This window comes from Procambarus clarkii, chromosome 60, assembly GCF_040958095.1.
Source record: "Procambarus clarkii isolate CNS0578487 chromosome 60, FALCON_Pclarkii_2.0, whole genome shotgun sequence".
NCBI classification, from domain to species: domain Eukaryota; kingdom Metazoa; phylum Arthropoda; class Malacostraca; order Decapoda; family Cambaridae; genus Procambarus; species Procambarus clarkii.
The window spans coordinates 11623500-11645901 of NC_091209.1; the positions used below are offsets into that span (position 1 = coordinate 11623500).

Genomic DNA, 22402 nt, shown 5'->3' on the forward strand with positions numbered 1-22402 from the left:
AAATCATCTCCAGGCAATTGGAGCATGTGGATCAATCCTTCTCAAGAACAGTAATTGGACCAATGTATGGGTTAATTGTGTTGTGCCACTAAAACACGAAACTCTTAAGGGGAAATTATTAGGTAATGAAAGCTATATTTTGGGGGGCAACAAATACTACATGTATCTTCAGTTAAGAGTAGTTTTGAAAGTTAATATAACTTGGATATGATATTTCATAGAGGCAGCCTTTGTGCTTGGCATATACACAGAAAACTCCCTCTTCCACTCAGAATTTGGGAAGATTACATTCACGTAAATGACTGGCAGTTAAAGCGTATCCTCAACCCTGTGTTGGTAAGCTAGAAAACAGTGCGAGAATGACTAACCAGGAAACAAACACTGGTTAGTAGAGTAAGATGAATTAATGAGAGGAATTGGTATTGCATAATACATGTTAGGTGTGATTTAAGGACAGGCACAGCCAACAGATTGAGGATATACTGGTACAGGGTGAGTGTAGAGTTGTGTATCATTTAGTGTTACATGTAATTATACATTACTTTTTAATTAAATAGAAAATGACATTGAGTGTTAGTTACCTTCCTTATATTCCAATTAAAGGTGTGTTCCAGCCATTTGGTAATGTTTGAATATGCTTGGATAGGAGAATATACTGTGACATTGAGTCGAGAATTATTCATCATTTAGGTGAAGTGGTGCCCATATTTGGACATTACTCGCCCTTGAAATCTGGCTACTGGGTTGCATCTCAGTGTAGCTCATTGGCCCTGCAACCCAGTGTAACATATTAGACACGCTACAACAGCAGCATGACACTAGTTTGCAACACCAGGGGGCTATAAGGTCCAACACCAATAGCGACCTTTTCACAGTATAGTACCATGCATAAGACTTAAAATGTTCATGATGATACGCAATAGCATTCTCTAGATATCACAAATACTGCAACTTTAACCACATATTAAAAAAAATTAATTACATATCTATATTAAAAAAAAAGATAAGGTATCCCTACAGCAGCTACCTAATCAGGGAAAACATAGTGCGCTTAAGAATTAAAGAGGCATTGTTCTACCATGTATTGTGAGTAAACTTTGTCATCATCTTGATTGAAAGAGTATGATATAAAATGGAGAAACTTGTCAGTAATAGAGGAGGTGGATTTTGCTGTGAAATAAAAGTAATGTTTAAATTTAAGCCAAGGTTGTGTGATGTCTCTGTGTTTACTTAATCTATGGTACTGAAAATATGGATGGGGTCAGTGCAGGCAAGAGCTTAAGAGAAAGATGTGAAACTTCTGTTTGAGGAAGCAAATGGTTTGCATGAAATCTGATTTATGAAGGTGAAGCAGTTCTTTTAGCAAAGAATATAGAATAGTGTACAATAGTTGGATGTTTCATTGATCCGAGAAAAAACTGTTGAAAGTATGACCACCAGACCACACATCAGAAAACGAAGAAATGACAAAGTTTGTCCGTCCTGAACCATTATCAAGTAAATATGTTCAAAAGTAGTTATGGTGTTGGAGAAAGAAGGCAATTGTGTTCATGAAGAAGTACTAGACATGGCTGAATTAGTTTTAAGACCTTGGTTGTGGCATTAGCATAAAAAGGAAAGTGTGCAACAGAGCTGAAAGTAAAGCGAGTCTGGGAAGGAAAGTTGTTACTATAGTGCAATGAAACCTTACTGTTCTTTCAAAATCAAAATAAATGGGAAAAGATGCAACTGAGGGCTGCATTAAAGTGTGATAGTACCGTATCACACTTAAAGAAGCAAGAGGCTATTACATAAATATGAAAAATAAGAAATTCCTGCAGTGGAAATGGATTTTCTGAAAAACATGTGCATTATAAAAAGACTAGAAAAGGAATAACAATGTTAAGTTGTGATGTGAAAAAGCCAGTGAATTGCAAGACTGAGTGCAGCCGAGCTGAAATAATTATGTATAATGAGAGGTTAGTGATGAGAAAGCATTTGAGGAAAAGAATAGGAGGCTAGGGAAGTTGACAAAATGGGCAGACATTGTGTATGAGGCTGTAGGGATTGAGAACTGTGCATGTCACGTGAAAAGGCCGTGCACTATTTATGACAACTCATGAAAGCCATAGTGGCGTGCAACTCTGCTCAAACTAACCGAGTCATACACTACCCCATCTAACCTTAGCTATATTTCAGCAAAAATGGTGACCTTCACTACTTTTTATTATTTGATGGCCACAACAATGTTTATTAGTGCAAACTATAGAACATTCTTTAGCACAAATTTGGTAACAAAATCACTTTAAAAATTTCTGCTTTAAAATGGAAACCACACATTAGCCCCTACTTATCCTTTTCAAAACTACATATCTGATAACAAAGCCAGGCAAAATGTTTGCCTCGCCAGAATGTTTCCAGTTTTCTGCAGATGTAGCCTACTGAGGGTCCCCCGAGGGCCATATGGGTCATATTTGTGCAGTCGTGAGGGCCACACATGACTACTAATTGAAGTCATTTAATTACAATTATTGCATAATATTTGTATTACTTAAACTTAGAAACATACAATGTGCATACAAATGGTTTAGAAGCTAGCCACATTCATGAATGCAAAGTAATGAAGTAGTTTACCAAAAGAAAAAGCATATGAACAAATTACAGTATCCATCGTGCAGGCCTGTGCTTGCCTGCATGTTTGACATGCCTGGTCCACATCATGTCCTATGTCTACTACACGTCATCCACAAGAGCGTTTTCGAGCAGAGCCACAATATCACGTCTTAAAAAGCAGTTGAAAGGGGGAAGGACCAAGTGCTGTGGATGACATCTGGAGTATGGTGATGCTGGTTTTCAGTAATGCCGTATAGTGTGTAATATTGTATATGTTAAGTAAAAGTGTAAACAAAATATATAAACAAGTTTATATATTTTAAGTATTCTCTCTATACTACTACTACTACTAATTTTATTCTGGGTTAAAGCTACCCTTTCTTATGGAAAATGGGAAATAGTAAAATAATAATAATGAAAGATCCTGAACAATGAGTTTGTATCCTATCTAAAACCAAAGTTAGGGCCTTCAACAAGATGAACTAGCAAAATAAAAAAATAAGGATGTGGAGGGGTGAGGGAATATAAAAATTAAGATAACTATCAAGTATGTTACTGTATAAAAATGTTAGCATATTTCATAGTTGTAATGATTATATGATAGTAGTAGTAAGTAATCAAAAGAAGATGCCAAGCTAGAACAGTTAAAGGTTCCTAGATATTAGTAAGGATGTCAATGCAAGAGCAGACAGAAATAAGACAAGTGATGTCAATGGGGGATAAATTTCACCAAGGATTTCACCAAAGATTTTATCAAGGGATGTACGACTCGAGGAACAGTGGAAAACCAAAATTTATGCTCATCCTAAAAATCAAGACATTCTATGTGGAGGTATGCAATTGCTACCAGAACAATAACATTTTGTGCCCACAAGTATCATGTTGGGTCAATACGTGACCTAGCCATAGTAGTTTCCCACGTCCTGTTTTGGCGAAAGGAAGGACACAGACTTGAGTTACAATTAATAATACATCATTTGTTATTTGGAACAGCTCATCTCTCTCCAACTGTGGCAGATTGCAGTATGAATGATAATGCAAATATCTGAGCAAGGAACTCATTTCTGAGAGATGGGACGGGCATCTGCGAGATCGTTAAAGGCATCACAGATATGGCTGGGAACCCAATAAAACTAGAATGAGTAAAATCTGTTAGAGATAAGCCACAGTTAATGTTGTACTCTATCTCAATTACTGTGGTTAAATGATTCAAGGACCACGAAAAATTATCTCAATGATAATACAATAATAAACTTTGGCACATGAAAAGTAATGGCCTTTAAGCATGAAATATTACAATTTTCTACAGCATAAATACTTTACAAAAAATTTAATTTTATCAGAAAAATAATGGCAAAGCCAACACAGCCAGCAGATTCTGACTCTGCCATAAAAAGATCAACAGTACATGAATGGCAAGGGAAGTACTGTAGTCAAGAAAAAATATTTCAGGATAGTAGGGAAAAGGGGAAAATGGGAATAGTGTATAAGCTTTCATTGTACAACATAAGGCTTGGCAAACTTTTACAAACAGGATTTGCCAACGGGGTAATGTAGGCAAAATATGAGAGAACACATTGCAGACATGCAAACAGTGGCTCCTATAAGTGAGCATTACTTCTAGTAAAATAAAATGTGTACAAGGCTCTCAATGGGAAGATGACATCAGTCAAATGAAGCATAAGCATGAATGTGCATTATGAAGGACCTGCATGAAGCATCAGAGCCAATAGCGATTACAGCCATCTTGTAACGATGAAATACTGATTTCCACATACAAACTCTGGGCTGGCATAGGACAAAAGGTCCCAGAGATCATGTGCAAGCCATTATGATGCACAGCATCAAGATGAAGGATCAAGAGCAAAGCAGATGGGGGTACCTTATACCGAGCCCAGCTTCCTTTCTTGACAATTAAACCGAGAGTTTGCCCACCCTGGTTCAAATGACCCCTTTTCCCCACTATGGTCGCCCATTCTATCCACACTGTTCTTCCTACAATGGATGACCCACATGGTAGTCCTAGAACTGCTAGTACATGTAGTCGCCCAAAAACCCAGTAGGGTGGAGGGGAAAACAAGCCCCACTTATGGCCCTAAAACAATGCACAAGCCATGCTACCCAAGGAAAATCCAGTAGACAGGCCCCCCACAAAAATATAAATACAATACACAATCAAAATATACCCTATATATTACTGTAATAATTTAATTGTTATTTTGTAATTTTCTTAATGATATCTACTCATAACAATGATCTTAATATATTTCCGTCGAAATGCAAGAGTCCAGAGCAGAATTTTTCATTTCCATAATATCCAACCTCAGCATGTTTTCCTTGTTGAAAGTAATAAATTTTGCAGCACTCGGATTTCTAATTAATGTGATTGTGCCATCAAAATGTATGCAAATACATATTTTATCATTTGCGCTAACAAAAATTTGGGGGATCCAAAAAATAGGAAAAAAATTATACCGGAATATATAGTACAAGTATTACCAATTATCTTGAATTAAATAACTGATTGGATGTGTGGCAAATTAGTAAGCAGAGCTGCACTCAACACATAAGTGAAATATATAACCATTAAAAGGTGACAGGATAACTCATCACAGACAGCCATTAGTGCATAAGCACTGCTCTAACTGAACTTTTATCCAGCCTGAAAAACAAATAAGCAAACTTTTTTTTTTTTACTCCACTGTACTGTTTACAATTCAAGGAACTGAATTGTGATATAAATTCACTCCTTCTAGACCTTGTACTCAACTGGCTGATTCCTTAATCAGCAGGAAACTAATTACAAGCATGATCAACATTAAGGCTTTTGGAAGACTAGACTTGTATTCTGAATGACAACAATTAGGCCAAATGTCATTTGTGCACAGTGCAAAGATCTCTTCAGGATAATCTGTCCTCAGGAAGAGGTAGATCACAAAACTCCTATTACTAATTATTACCATTACAAGAATTTTTGTTTTAATTAGGTGCCAAAATAAATATAAGAATGATTACTGTCAAGAACTTTACTGAATACTATACTGTAATTAATAATAGGAGTTCAAAATAGAGTGGAACATGTATCTGGTGTTTCAGCAACAGGAAATGTGGATTAACTGGTATACTGACTTTACGTAACTACCGGTTACAAATACATTCATCAATAGACTGTGCGAGGGGTAGCAGGGAGTTTGTTTTGATTGGTGTAGTTTGCCTCCAGTTTGCAGCTTATGAAATTGTCGTAATACAAAAAAATACAGTCCCTTGAAAAATGCCTTGGGAAGTGTTTCAGGAAGCAATACAAGAAAGAGAGCTTTGTTGTACACTGGTATTAACCCAAAACTAGAAATTGTAGAAAGTTGGTAATCAGCCCACAACATTGCAACTGTACAAAGCATTTCATTACCAAATCTAATGATTTGTGCCTAATAAAGCAGCTTCTTCATGTATTTGAATAGATAATAAACATAGGAATACAGAGATATGATAAAATTCCTTTGTAACGTCTTGTTACTAAGCCATATAAAGGATACAGCACTGGCCCACATTGAATACACTAGTTCAAATATATTATTGAAAGTTTTGTCGTTCTACTTAAAGATTTAGTACATAGAGAATTTATACAAGTTAATGATACTTTAAATACATTATACAATTATGTATATCCGGATGATTTATCAAATTAATATTCCTATAGTTTTATTTTAATTAACCATTAACCATTAGATTAGACAATGAGATGTACTGTAATAATTTATACACAAAATGCTCCTAAAAGTATATACTGTATTAAGATTATTCAGTTCACGTGTAATACGCATTAGTGTAAAACTTTACAGTTAGAGCTAGTGAAAGACTCGACAGATGTTTTAATAATGACTTAACAGCAATCTGGTGAGGGTTTGGTCTGATTATAGCAGATGAAACTTTCACTATGTGGAAAGAGCAGATGATTCAAGAAACATTAGGATGAAACACATGAAACATTAGAATGCATTACCAGTAGTTTCATTTATTACAGTATTGAAACAATATATTAGTGTATGTGCTATAAATCTGACTTTGATATCAAATACAAGATTTCTATAATTACAATTGGCAATTGTAACCAAATTACAATTTCAAGTACTGTATATTGAGAGCAGAATCCACTAAATACACACTACTGTACTGCTTTCTAAAATTCTATTTTATATCAGAAGCAAAGGATACCACAAGACCAAGGGTAAAGCAATAAATTGTTGTTAAGGCCCACGTCCAACAGTCCAATAGCAATGAAGAAGCTCATATCTGCAGCCTGTTGAGCCTACAGCCTGTAAAGTCTGGAAGCAGTTAGTACCATACAAGACATTCAAGTGCACATTTACACTTCATAGCTTAAACCAAACGAAAGTGAGTATTTCATTCATTAGACATACCTAATTTCATCAAACATGTTACACAAAGAGAATGCAAATGTCAAATGGAGGTGAAAGAATTACTTTGAAATCAATGCCCTATGTCATTTTAGTAATAGAAATACAGTAACCCTTTCAGTTGCAGAAATAGAAATTGCTCCGGTTGAACCATTGATAAGAGCACTTCCGAAAAATACTGCAACACTACTTGGTGCATTTTTAACATGCAAGTTTAAACAACACACCACCATGAATTCCAGAAAATACAATGTTGGCACATTTATCGAGGGCTTATTCCTAGCGTTTCTACTCTCGCAGTCACAACTGTACAAAACTGTTCTAGATCGAACATTAGGAGAATCGTGAACTATAAGCTTAATAAAAATTAACCAGTAACTAAGAACCTTATCTTGTGAGGAAACAATATAACTATCACAGCAGATTCCAGGCAATTAACTGGGTTTTATGTAGGAACCTGGAGAATTCCAAATGTTTTGTACAGCTTGAGAATAAGAATTTATAGGGATATTTCCTGTATAAAATGCCTGCATTACAAATATTCATGAAGTTCTCTTTTTGAATGGAAACCCCCAATAAAAAAGTGAGGTGACTTTTGTTTAATTTCTTACTACCAAAAGGGTCAATGCATGATAATCCATTCATATACTGTATTCCACAAAACCCAAAGCAAGCATTTACAAGTTTAAAAGAATACAATACAATTATTAAGTTTTCCCCACAATAAAATAAAACCAGATTCAGCAAGGTGACAATCTTTAAATACTTAGCCTATATATCAAGCTGAGCTATATATAATTGTAATCTGCATTACTCAGTTTATACACCCAACATCACTCATTGCAATACTGCAAGCAATCCCTATCGTTCAACCCTACCCACACACCCCAACAATATTACTTTGCCTTTGGAAAAAACTGCTCTTTGGCATTTCTGTTTCTCCCATTCAAGTGATGCCTAAGGCTGATTTTTGACATAACTTTAATCATTAAGATAAAGTGGCAACTGCTTCAGTTGAATGGTACTGTCCAATAAATGCACCTGGACCTAAAACACTAGAATGATGAAAGAGGCGCCAGACGTTCATTACAACAAAACAAGTAGAGTTGAAATAGACAGAGCATGACAACTACATGCAAAATAGTGACAGCAACTGACAAAGTTGGCAATTAGGTTTTTGAAACCCCATTAACATTATTTGTAGGTCCAGATGGATGAACTTTGTTCAACAGTCTCTCTTCATATGATCTGTATGGCACTATCATAAAAAGTTAACAACATTTTTATGCAGGACTTTCCCATTCCAAAACCATTCTGACTGTCCAATACATCATTCTTTCAAGATCTTCTAACCATTTAATTTTATTTACTTTCTCTGATATGCTGACTACCACACTTGTCAATAATACAAGTCTATAGCGCATCTTTGTTACTGTGATAATTTTCACCCTCTCCCATATATCTCATAGTGGTTTTCTCTAGGTCAACATCTTGGTGCTCTAGGTTATATTCAAAAGTACGCAACAAGTCATTTTGCAAAATACGCGCCAGCTTATGCTCTCTTAATCTGTTACCCACTGTTAATCTCTGGATTTCATTCTTCTCGAACAATTTATTTAAGTAAATTTAAAGTGTAGGCTGGGTTCCATTTTGCATTTCTTTCCTGGCCCTTCATTTAAAATGTCTTTCCTCTTTCTTCTCACTATTTGTACTGTATAGTTGTTTTGTGCTTATATATAATATATATATTGCTAACGTGTGGGGGTTAGGCCACTGCCTATATTATTTTTTTTTTTTTAGTCTGGCCCTTTTGCAATTTGATAACATCTTGTTTTATTTTGTTTTCCAGTTCTGTGCCTTTGATTTGGTTTTAATTTTTTGGCATCTTTGTTATAAATACTAAAAAAATTCCATAAATCTCATTATCATCACCTTTAAACAAACCAACTCAATCAAATTTCTTAAGGAACTTGCTTAGATCACTGTGATGATCCCTGTTAAAGTAGTTCCTCTTGATTTATCCCGTTCTCACCAGTCTCGTTCAAGTCGTACTAAATTGACAAATTTTATTAAGAGGCCATGATCACTCTTACCTGATGAAGACAGGTACTGAAGGTCAAAGATTTTGCCCCCTTTACTGGTGAATGCCAGATGTGCATGTGTGCACATATACACATTATAGATCCATACATACAGTGGACTCTCACTTTATTGGAACTCAATCTACTGGAGTAGCTGGATGCAATACAAAGGTTGCCATTTCAGAAATACTGTATGCTACTGATTACACATGGAAAACATAAAAGATTTTCAGTGAACCAAAACCATGCAATCATTTGACTCGAATTCCGAGCCAAAATACACGCATATATTATGGCCTGCCATTTATATGACCTATGCCTAGGCGGCAGAATATTACTTCCTATTTCTGGTGTCTGAGAAGTGTAAAAATGAGGAATCAGCAAGTAGAGCGCCACAGTCCCCCTCCTCCCTTAAATGGTCACTGTAGTACTGTGATAAACTGAAACGCTTTTCATAATAGTGGCTTTAGGCATTGTATGTACTAGCTCTATCTATAAATTCATCAATATTTGTATCACCCCTTGTATGTATGTACTTTACCTGAATAAACATTTGAATTTGAATTTAGAATTTTTTTTTTAATAAGAGCACGTGCCTGGTGTGTGTTGGCTGACACATCACTGGACACATAAATGAAAAGTTATTCTTACACTATTGTTGATTTACAATACTTTATTTAATATATACAGTATACATTATACATATTTATGTACTGAAAAGGCCCACAGCCTCAGAGAAGAAGATAAAGGTGTATGTACATGCATATATTTATCCGATACATAAATGTTTTTAAGAGCCGTTATGTATCGCCATCCCTTCTGCAATTGCTCTTTCACTTCATACATATTTTTTCTGCACAATAATAATGTACTTAAATGTTCCAAGCAATAAAGTAGACATGATAATGTTCAAGTTCACGTTCAAACACTTGTTCACATGAATTTTTGTGCTATGAATTATGTACCTTTATCTGCAATTAATTTAAAATTAACAATGTAACAGCATCTTATTTGAATACAAGCTTTTTCTGTATCATAATGCAAAATATTGATTTACCACCTAAATTTTAAAAACCTCATTTTATTTCAAAGTTTTATATTGTATTTTAAATTGTACACAATAATACAGTATACTAAACTGTAATTATACTGTACGCTTATGCTTCTGTTATCAATACTTCCATATGTCATCATTATTTATTAAGTTTTCCTATTCTGATACATCATTAATAATGTTATGATACAAAACATTTGTATATTTCTTATCTTTTGTCTTGTTATATCTTGTTATTGTCTATCTCATAAAAATGTTTTTATATTCTACAGACTCTATTTTAACATACTTGTATGCTGTAGACCCTTCTCATGTTTCTTGCTAGATTTTTATATGCTAGCCACACCCACGATTATTTTGTAATACTGGCCATATTTTGCTTAGGTCGTTCACTATTAACGAAATAGTTAAATCTGTCCACTAACTAATCCACAAGATGGAATGAGATGTTCTCAATAAAGACAGTTATTACCGAACATTTATTAACATTTTATGGAATTACTTCAACACACTCGTCAAGTTATTGGTACTGAATTTAGGGCAAGACTGAAAAGGATGTGAATTTTTGTTACAAAAGTTTTCTTCAATAATTTTGTGTTCCTGGGCTACCTCTCTGCCCTTGTAAATGGAACAGAATGGGTCTATCACAATTGTAGATGCAGACTTGCTGTATATTTTGAGATTGTCATAAATGTTAAACATTTTTGTTTACATAATTCACTAAATTACGTTAACTTTGTGTTTACATAATTCACTAAATTATGCTAACTTTTTGTTTACATAATTCACTAAATTATGTATGCATTTTTGTTTACATATTTCAATAAATTATATATAACCACAAAGATGTAAAGGCAAAATATATTGTCCAATTAGTAAGTTTTAGTAATTGAAGCTAGTTACTAAATAATTCCAAAGAACACAATATTAAACAATGTGAATTACCTTAATATAAATACCATAGCAATATATATATATATATATATATATATATATATATATATATATATATATATATATATATATATATATAACTAGGGGGGAATAAGGCATGATAAAAGCTCGATATTTTTATATATATTGCTATGATACATACCAAAGCCTTCCCACAATCACAAGAAATACACCAAAGCTCTTAATGTGTTAAGCATGAACACTAATGCATTCTGCATCTTCAATAATAATTATACTCACCTAAGCTAGCAGGCAATTGCTTGGCAGAGACAAGGTTGTCCAAATTAACAAGGTTGGAGTTCTCTCCCAAGAAGGCTGCTGGAGACTTTGATTTTGGTGGAGGAACTCTGTTATTGTCAGGAATAGCCGAACCCAGCCCACTTAAATCAAAAGCATCTGAGACACCGTCTGTCAAAAGATTTTCTATGTGAAAACAACTTTACTTCTGGAATATACACTTCAGTATAGTACATTAAGAAAAATATTTCTATACTACTGAAAGTGTGAAATAAAAATAGCCAAATGAACTAGGTAAAACTCTGGCAAGTGATCTAGACAAGAAGGCAACAATTAACCATTACTAGGTACAGTATTTGTAAAAACTTTAATCAAGAACAAATTGGAAAGTAAAAAAATTAACTAAGAGATTATTTGTACTGTTGTACTTTTCCCTCATTACCTTACAACGGAGTGCCTTATCAAGTCAGCAATCTAGTGACTGTCAGTTGAAATCACTACTGAATGAGAAGTGTTAGTTTCTAATTTTTAAAAGATATTTTCTGTAGTACAGCCATATTCACCACCAGCCTAATGCAAAACCCAATTGGGTCACAAAAACACATGGTCAAATGCTGGAAGGTATTGTATATGATTTTATATCTTAGATCAATCTATAATAACAATTCTAGAGTCAGCAAATAAACCCACTCATTACAGTCTACACTCACTACTAGAAGACCCATTATTCCCTGCAAGGTTGCTGCTATTTATAACAAATAAAACTCACTCAAATATATGTATAACCTTAGCTTATAGCAATTATGAGTCTACTGAATATATTTTATGCCCTATTTTTGTATCACTTACAAATTTGCTAATGTTGCTGTTTAATCCAGTATCTCAATAGTTTGTTTATATATATTTTATATATATATATATATATATAGTGCAGTTTATATATTCATATATACAGTATTGCAGTCCCCCGTGGCATAGTGGTAAGGCACTCAGCCAGCACTTCGTGAGCGCTTTGGCCTGGGTTCGTATCTTGGCCGGGAAGGCTGTATGAATAGCATATGTTGTTTTAAATGTGAAAACATTCATATGCTATTCGTACATCCCAGCACTTCAGTGCTTTGTATTTACATTCCAGATTATGTGATCATTCTATCAACTTTTGAGGGGTGAAATGTATTGTTAAAAGTAAGGGTTTCATTGAACGGAAAGTGATTGAGTCCACTCTGAACAATGTAACAACAGCCTTAATGTAAGCCCTAGCATGTACAAATTAGATACCCCATATAAGCTTCAATATAGCATGTCAATATAGCACCCATTTAACCTGTGTTTATTTATTTATTTATTTCCATCCGGCAGCACTTATATATATTATCCAGTACAGGTATTTTTGTTTCGTACAGTTAACCTTATTTGCCCCTTTCCTTCGCCTATTTCATCTCTTTTTTATTCGTAGGTTTCATCCCCTATCTTGGTGGTCAGGTGACCTACCCGCCTACCCTGGCGGATGTAAAGTCTGCCTACCATGTTTCCTCCCTCATTCCATTTTGCTCTGATGAAGGTGAATTGAGCTGAAAGCGCGTTTAGCATTCTCTATTTTTAACGTGTAGTTTTTCCGCATACTTGAATCAGTGTTTTTGTTATCATTGTTGCATGCATGCATATTTTATTATATATACTGTGTGTGTATATTATATATATATATATATATATATATATATATATATATATATATATATATATATATATATATATATATATATATATATACATACTTATATTTATTTATATATATATATTTATATATAGTATATATATTTATTATACTCAAATATTTGACAAGTCATCCTGAAAGTAAAATATCAATTTACATCTTCAAATTTGATAGGAAATATAAGTCTTACTATTAGCTGGTTTATCCCTTATTGACAAAGCTGAGAACTCATCCACATCTCCGTTGTTTGTAGGTGAAATTGGTGCAAAGGGATCTTTAGTTTGTGGCTTTGCGGGTACTGGATCCCAGGGGTCGTTGGTGCCAACAACTGGAGGCGTGGAGCTTTTAGCAGGTGGTATGATGCCTAGCACTGCCCAAGGATCATTACCACATATTCCTGAAAATCACCAACAATACTGTTCTTGATACAGTACTTAAAACATGGGATCATGATACTATGTAATAAACTTAAAAATTACACACAGCTCCTTTGAGTAAACATTTATAATAGAACCATTACAGTATGAAACCAATTTATTTCTAAGAAACTGAAGATGTACAATAGAGATGCACAATTTTTTTTTTTACATATACTGTACTTAACCATATGCAGTGTTAAAAATCAGGACCTAAGAGCTATATCTTACATCCCATAGCACAGATAAGCAGTTTGGAATACATTCTATCTCGCCAATCCCACCCCATGCTCTCCACCCACCAATGGAAAGACTGAACTCGGTATAAACCTACCTCCCATTGGTGGTTCGGGTGATCTGGCAGGTGGAGGACCCCAAGGATCACTTGTAGTTGGTGGAGATGTGACACGTGAAGGAGGGCCTGATGCTGGAGAACCCCATGGATCAGGCTGTGGGCATGGCAAACTTGTGAAATATATACTACAACTCAATTACTTGTTTAATAAATATTCTGAAGGCAAATAGTTGTTCGAAGATCACCTGAAATGCTGCAAAAGGTTTTGATAAGGCCATCAAGTATGGGAATGTTAACTACAATATATTTATTTGCCATTTATATAAAAGAGACAATAACCCTATCATTCTTTCATCTTAATATAACACACAGTCATCATCCCCCCCCCCATAGAAAATTTTGTTTTGGCCATATATACACACCATAGTGCCAATTCGAATGGCCAGTTTTAGAAAACATAATGGTAGTTTTAAGTTATATCATTACCAATATTGTACATGACTACAAAAAACAATTCCCACTGGGTTATTTTTTAGTAGTTAAAAAATGTACAGTACTGTAATCAAGTTGCCCAAAATTTGTTTACAACAATTAAGACACTAAAAGAACAAGTTAAAAGGACAGTGCAGATAATGTAAACATTAACTGAATGTTACATCTGAGACTGTATATCAATCTAATAAATGGAATCCAAGTGAAGCCTCACTGCTAGGAAGGTCACACACCTACGTCTCTAAAACATGCATCATTTCCTTCAAAGTTCTCAGAAATAGTTTGGCTTGGATTGTACTGAATTTCTCACCTCAAACTGTGGGCTTCTGTTATAGAAAAGAAAAGGGTTTTCAAGTTGCGTAAATTTATAACTTATTAAATGTATATACATTAAAACTGACTGAAAACCTCACAGTATTTTATTCTTCCGAATAAATGACCAACTCACTAAAACTAAGCTATTAGAGTAGTATGAGTAGTGTATCACCTACTCAAGCAACAGCTAGTGTTGTGACACAGTACCTGTTTAGGAGTTTCTGAGCCACCATTTGGGAGAGCCATTCCCCAGGGGTCTGTCTACATAAGAAAAACATTGTTATCAATGCCACGGTACATATCATTTTAATCAAAGAAAATTAACAGAAGTATCTGACACACAAGATCCTGTTGATTCAAGGTAGCCGAGAAAAATTTATGCTTGGTACAAGCTACTGGGGCAGAAAATGGAATGAATAGGTCAGATCTCAAAATTTCTATCTATTGCATGTGTCGCGTACATTTCTCCCCCAGCAACTCCCGAGGGGATGGCCATGGCAGGTATCAAGCTAGATTAAAACTAATAATTAGTATTCCAGAAGACTATACACCTAAATATACAATATTTTGTTAATTCATTATACAATATTTAAATTTTGCCTTTGAACTAATATTGAAAGATAACTACCTACTTGAAGACAGACACATAATTGTTGGGTAATTACTATACAATACTACTTACCTGATCTGAGCACACAATTATTATCAATGAGAAACTAAAAGACAGCAAAACAATACTTATGAAAGCATTAAGTATTTAAGTGGACATAAGTGGCTCATCAGGTGCTCTACTAAATTCATGGACAACATTTGTTTTTGTCTTACCATTTCTTCAATAATATTGCCATTATTGAACAAGTCATCCAAACAATTCTTGTAATTATCAAGAGTCAGCTAAGGCATGCAAAGAAATAAGATAATAAGATGCAGTTCAATAATATGTACAGTGTATTTTAATATATAAATATATATTTTTGTTTTATTTATTTATTTTAGTACAGTATAATAAAGTTTTCCTCAAATGGAGTGATTTTTTCCAGATTCAGTCCAATGCAAGTGAACTTCCATTGCACCCATACTTTGCTATTTTGGTAGCTTTTAAGCCCAGAATTAGTGTGTTTTTATTAATGCAAATGATAGAACATGTTTTTTATACATTCTGATCCCAAAATCAATTGGAAAATTACATTATAAACATAAATATTATTATTTTGGTAAACTTTTTTTTAGGTCCAGCAAATGTGTGAGCTTATTCCACCCAAAATCTTCAGTTATACATGTATTCAGCTTCTGCAACTACATTAGAGTACTTTGATGACTACTGATGAATAACTGACCCGAGTGACTATTGATGTCCTCCTGTCTGTCTGACATTTACTAATTTAACTGCCAGACTGCCTCTGGAAGTTATCCAACCTGCCACTGCCATGCCACCACCCATGCCTCTACCCAACCTCCCACTGCCATGCCACCACCCATGCCTCTACCCAACCTGCCACTGACATGCCACCACCCAACCTCCCACTGCCATGCCTCTACCCAACCTGCCACTGACATGCCACCACCCATGCCTCTACCCTCCTCCCCCCCATCCCATCCCCATATCCTCTTGCATTATTCTATATATTTATTTACTTATACTTATGTGATTATTATTTTTATATATGAAATATATCTTTGGGGAAAATAATAGCCTGATTTTACGATAAACAAAATAGTCATAAAATATCAAGCAACAGTACAATAAAATAGTCTAGTTTGGATAGATGTCCGCACCATATGATTACAATTTGTGAGGTGTGAGTGTACTGTGTAGGAGTCTCCCACTCAAACGCACCAATTCATTTTGGACCAATCTATTGCAAAAGGACTTCCATTGTATTCAATATTTTTTTGTATTTTTTTTTTACTTATTAAATATCTGTCATGAAATGTTTTGGGAAATTTTTACTTCAAATGATGGAACACATCTTTCCAGATTTAACAAAATATAGTAAAAAATTAAATACAAATATGATAAAATTTATTTTCTTTACCTTCTCTTTTTCCCCACACTGTGGCTGCTTTTAGAGTTGTACACAAAGGATATGATAGAGAGAACCTGATTATTTAAGAGTTTTCATGCCTTGACTTTACCACAACCCAGCCCATTAATCTTATTTTCCAAATCAGATTTATGATGTAGTAAACAAAAACCATTTTAACGTTACAATGGAAACCACAGAATAAAAATTTTCCTGTAACCAATAGCCTTTTCACAACCCCACCTGCATGTTGTACTTTATCCATACAATTCTAATTTTTTCTGAGAAATATTATATAATAACATTCATACCCCCTCTATATTTCCCATTCTCTAAAGATGAATTTTACCTAGTGAAATCCAAATTTTTCTCTCTCTAGATAGACATTTACGAGGGAATGGTGACTGTACAGAGTTTACTCTCTTGTTTGCTCTCCCTGAGGCCTAGTCCCAAAGCCCTATTTTCCAGAGTACTGTACTTTACTGTACAGTACTCTGTACTTTGTACTTTTATGTACTTTGCATAAAATCCAAAATTAAAAACCACAATATTTTGTTAACTAATGATCAAAATATGGATTTCCATTTGTAATAAATATAAACAAATTTCTTAATTTTTTAATATATCAAAATGTGAAGATGTGTGTTCTATCATTTTCATTAATACAATCACCTTAATTGAGCCACAAACAGACAAAACGGCAAATGTCTCGCTGCAACAGAAGGTCCATGCCCAACTGATTCGCTCAAGCAAGACATCTACAGGTTAACACACACAACCAACAATGGTGTTAAAATTGACTTCATATAGCATGGCTTATAAACAATAACAAGTGTTTAATATTATTTTCCATACCCAAGTAAGAAGCTGTCAACACACTTACATCCCAGGGGCTACTCACGTGCTGCCCCACTTGTGCCCAAAACAGGCACAAGTGGGTCAGCAGGTATATTTAAATACCCTAAGTAAAAATAAAATGATAACGGCATGAATGTTTTCACTTTTCAAATTTTTAACACTACTGTATTTATGAAAATCCTTTTTTTGTTTTTATGCAGAAATGGCCAAAAATGATATCCCTTTAATTACATTGACAGAAAAAAATTATGTACTGTATTTATATTTCAATTACATTAAAACAATATTCGTGCTCTGAATGAAGAGACTATCTTTCAATGCTATTAACAAAATTTACTTTTGCAAATGTGGTAATCCTTGGAGGGTACAATTCTCAGTTCTGAGTCACCAGAGTGTTAATTCTTAAATCTGAAAAATAGTTTCAAACTAATATTATAAATAAATTTTTTGGACATTACAGTACCACATGCTCCAAAATTCTAATCAGTGATTTTTTTTATAAAAAATATCAAGGTTTACCATTTTATTATGTAATAGTAGCCGCAGATGTTAAATCTTGAGAATTTGATAGTTATAAGCAAACCCAAATTTCCTTAATTTTCTATAGTAAAAACTGACTTATGATGCAAGTCCTATTCGTCATATGATGTAAGCCGTCGTCTAGGGGTTGTCATGCAATTATTTTCTACTTCAAGATGTTTGCAACCGAGTAATTGCCCCGACACTTCACACCCTTCAGATGAAATGGTTATTAGTAGATAGGTGGAGTGCTCAGCTTTAATTTATAATATATAATGTTTAAAGCATTATAATGCTTTCATAAACAGCTATAATAATATAGCTGTTTTAATCCAATGTAACCATATACAGTATTGTTTTAAGTTTTTAATATACATTTTTGCAAATAATGTTTTATATTATATGGAAAAAAATTATTGAAAAATTATTACATGTAAAATATATTTCTGGGAATTTTCATGCGCAATATGATTATCTTTTTCAATTCAATGCTAGTAACTGTCCACAACATTTCGCTGCTCTATTCTGGAGTTATAGTATACACAATGTACACAGTAAGTTGCAACACACACATTAATACGTACCGAGGTAATAACCACAACTTCTGTTTAGCGAAAGCTTACAAAATGATAACAGTGTCATTGGAATGCAAGTGTGTTAAACTGAAGTAACTCAAGATGCATCTGAATAGTGAATGAGCTATGATGCAAAACAACAACAATGGTGTTCACAGATATTTAAAATAAATATTTTGCCAAATATGATATTAAGAAACAGGCAACTAAATGCAATAATTATGGGGAATTTTGCAAGCAAAAGTTAACAAGAAATCAGACAAGAAGGGGTTGTTGCGCATGTCAATCTCTCGGCCATCACAACAACAAAATTAACGATACCAGACAAACAATCCTAATCAAGATAAACTAATTTGAATCACTTTCGAACCAAATTAACTGATAATATTCAGAACAAACTAGATTTATTTCAGATCAGGGAAGCAAAACAAAAAGTGAAGAAAACTTACTTAAAATCCTCCCTAACTTAAACAAGTTAAAATTCAAACGGCCAGTATATCAATGAAGATATTCAAATATAATTATTACATATAAAAAATGCCTAAAACACCCCAAAATATAAATAGGACAAGTTAAAACCTACACTAATATTTTATGAATCTACCCCGCATTAAATAAAATCCCCACAGCCTACAAATTAAGTACAATACTAGTAGTATCAAATAAATAAAATGTATGCAAATGCACGAGTGTCTCCTCCCCCCACCCACCTCCTCCCTTTGTAAGTGTATTAACACAGTTATGCAAGTGACGTACATTATCTCACTCCTGTTTGTCATGTAATGGCACCTCATCACATCCACAATATTATATATCTACTGTATATTTATTCCTAAATGCTGTAAACAAAAGTATATCTGTAATAAGTACCGTTTACAACCAAACAATGAGCATACACGTTACTTTTGCACTAAGATACTAACTGGCTGTTAATCCTAATTTAAGTGAACTAGTTAAACATTATCCAACCTAATATTAAATTATTACATTCCCCCACAACAAAATTTTAAACAAATAACCTAACATTGCAATTCAACCACCTAACTTTCTATATGTAGTTAGATTGTTCTAGATAACATTCTAACTTATGCTTACAAGTACAGTAAATGAATCTCTAAATACAAATTTTAATTCAACTAAAATTAGAATACCATACATTGCACATATCTGTCAACCTTGTAATGTAGGTCTAGTTCCTGCCCAAAACACTGTGCACATTGTTGTATGGTATTCATCACCATCCCATTGAACTTGGGTAATTACAATTCAGTAACAATAACATTTTCTTTTACTTCATAATATTTTGAAGAATGAATGATAAAAATTATACTATATAATAAAAATAATTAAAAGTTAATTTTCAGCTAAAATAACTATGAACTTTAACTGATATATATTTAATCCATTTTTTGAGAAACAGATATATAGTATGCTTGCTCCCAACCATTGATGATAAAGCGTGTAAAGCATTCATCCATGAAGTGGTATTTGATTGCTGCCACATTGCTGTAGGTTATAACCTTTCTTTTGGTCACTACTCAGACATGTCCTATATGTTGTACTGTATAGTAAATCTTGTATAAAGGTATTAGTCAAGCAAATGCAAAGGCACATCACACAAAATCTTTACCAGTACCTTAACTGAAGGAGGCATTTCAACAGTTGCTATGTTGACCTGAACAGCACCCCAAGGGTTGTACGAGGAAGGGGAAGGTGAGGATAAGCCTACAGGTGCTTCAGAAGGAGTAATGTAAGAAAGAGATGAAGCTGGCCGAGGAGCAGAGACAGAGGAGCGATGGAGAGGAGGACTGAGAAATGGGGTGGACATCTGAGGAAATAGTGAATAATTGGATGGTAGAGAAGAAGAAACATTTTGTGGTTGTGGAGGAGAGAGAAAGAGGGAAGCTGAACGTGACACATTTGTAACTGAAGGCAAAGTGCTTCCTTGATGACCCTGTGAAACAAGTGGCACAATATTTGGCTCTTCCAGAAAAGGGTTTGGAGGGCTAGTTGAACGATGCCACTGATCAAATAGGAGAGCAGCTGATGAACTTAACAGAGGAGGATTTGAGTGTCTGAAAGTTATCTTAGAAGTTGGGAAAGAGGATGGGAATGAGGTACTGGTGGTTGGGAGAGGGGGGACAGGGGGTGGCGTTGGAGTGAAGCCTGCAGCAGGAAAACTCTGAGGGGAGGAGTGAAATAACCTCTGAGGAGAAACTGGAAGTATACTATGAGGTGGGGGAAATCTTATATGTTTTAAACATCTAATTATGACTACAATACTAAACAACTGCAATAACATTTCCAATTACAAAATCTTTCAAAGTCAAATATTATGGGAATTATACAGATAACTACTATTGCATATAAAGAAAATATTTAAGTAACAAAGAAAATCTTCAGAATATATATTTTAAGTCAAAATCACTCTCTGAAACTGATTGACAGAGTAGGTAAAAACATTGCACAGATTAGAAAAGTTTCAAATGAAACAAGATCACTGACCCCCTATCCAAACATAGCCAACAATATAGTCACAAAACAAGATGGTGATGGGGCTAGAGATGGGGTGGTTGAAAGTAGGGGGGTTATCTTGAGGTGATTTCGGGGCTTAGCGTCCCTGCGGCCCGGTCCTTGACGAGGCCTCCTTTTTGTTACACTTTTTGTTTTGGATGAGGAGGGTGGGGTGGTGGATGAGGAGGGGTGGGGGTGGATGAGGGGGGTGGGGGTGGATGAGTATGAGTGGAGGTGGTTGAGTATTCCCATTAAAACATCACTCAAGTATTTTTATCACAAGATTTTAGTACTGTATAGTCGGATTCGTTCTCAACTCCCAATTGAGAATTCCAGGTTCGAATATCAGGCGGGACAGAAATGGTTGGTCCCATTTCCTATCACCTAATGCATCTGTTCACCTAGCAGTAAATAGGTACCCAGTTGAATTCAGTACAGTGCATCTGGATTTTAAATTTTGCACACACTCAAAGTCAGACTGTGCAGTGAAAGTCCAAGACCCTTCCCATCCAACTTCAACATAACTGGCTTAAATTTAATGCAGTGTAGTAAATACTCAGTAAACCAAAAGTAAACCAATAAGCTGAATCTTTCGGTAGCTTAATGTAAATGAAATCTGAATTTCGAACCACTTTATGTCTCTAGTAAATACTAAAGCATTTAATTATTTCATTATTGACTTAATCCTAATTTACATGGTGTGGAGAGGTATCAGCTTGGAAGAAACAACAAAGCAAAATAGGAAAAGAAGATTAAAGCTAATGTGTATATCCCATTCATTGACCATACTTTGTAAACAACAGTACATACACCACCACCACACATTCCTTCACCATATTCACTACACTATAAATTTCAACACCAATCAGAAGCATCCCACCATGATAAAATATCCACAGCAGCATCCCACCACTTCATATAAAAAAAAAAAAAGTGAAAAGTGCTTCCCATTAGTGGTCATTAAAAAGCCAGCATTGACTGTAATGAAACGCCATTTTCTGGGTGTGCCCCCGAGGCTCCCTGGAGCTATCAGGCTAATGTGTGATACATTAGACCAGGGCATTAATCAATGGAGTTTGGCCTACCGGGGACCACGAGCCAGGACCTGGCCCTCTTAGAAAGGCACAGAGAGCAATGGCCCCTGGAAAACCTCTCTGTGGTTGGGGGGTTTTCCTTATCTACTATTGACCAGGGCTAGGCACCCAGAAAGGTAGGCATGACAAAACAGACCCCTCATGGCAAGAATATGGCAACCAAAACTGAACAATCAAAACTTCTTCAAATTCAAAAGAAACAAGCAAAGGTTGCACCTTGTCGTCGTGCCACTCGTTTGCACAGCTCTCGCCT

The 22402-nt window shown here is 34.7% G+C and overlaps 1 protein-coding gene across 7 annotated transcripts in view; it reads right to left on the reverse strand.

Moving 5' to 3' along the window:
* Positions 1 to 20871, reverse strand: part of LOC123766873 (epsin-1) — a 31054-nt gene extending 10183 nt beyond the window's left edge. The window contains exons 1-6 of one of the 7 annotated variants that reach the window (XR_011223343.1): positions 20178 to 20870; positions 14773 to 14826; positions 13798 to 13912; positions 13238 to 13444; positions 11337 to 11504; positions 582 to 770 (exon numbers count right to left, since the gene is read on the reverse strand). Coding sequence is in view for 6 of the 7 variants with exons in the window: in XM_069307498.1 (XP_069163599.1) it covers positions 6877 to 6914; positions 11337 to 11504; positions 13238 to 13444; positions 13798 to 13912; positions 14773 to 14826; positions 20178 to 20843 (1248 nt within the window). In the remaining variant the exon portion in view is untranslated. Of the gene's footprint in view, positions 1 to 581; positions 771 to 2893; positions 6915 to 9743; positions 10060 to 11336; positions 11505 to 13237; positions 13445 to 13797; positions 13913 to 14772; positions 14827 to 20177 lie in introns of those variants that run through there. The other 6 variants (XM_069307498.1, XM_069307499.1, XM_069307500.1 and 3 more) reach the window with 6 other exon arrangements.
* Positions 20872 to 22402: the final 1531 nt, after the last annotated feature.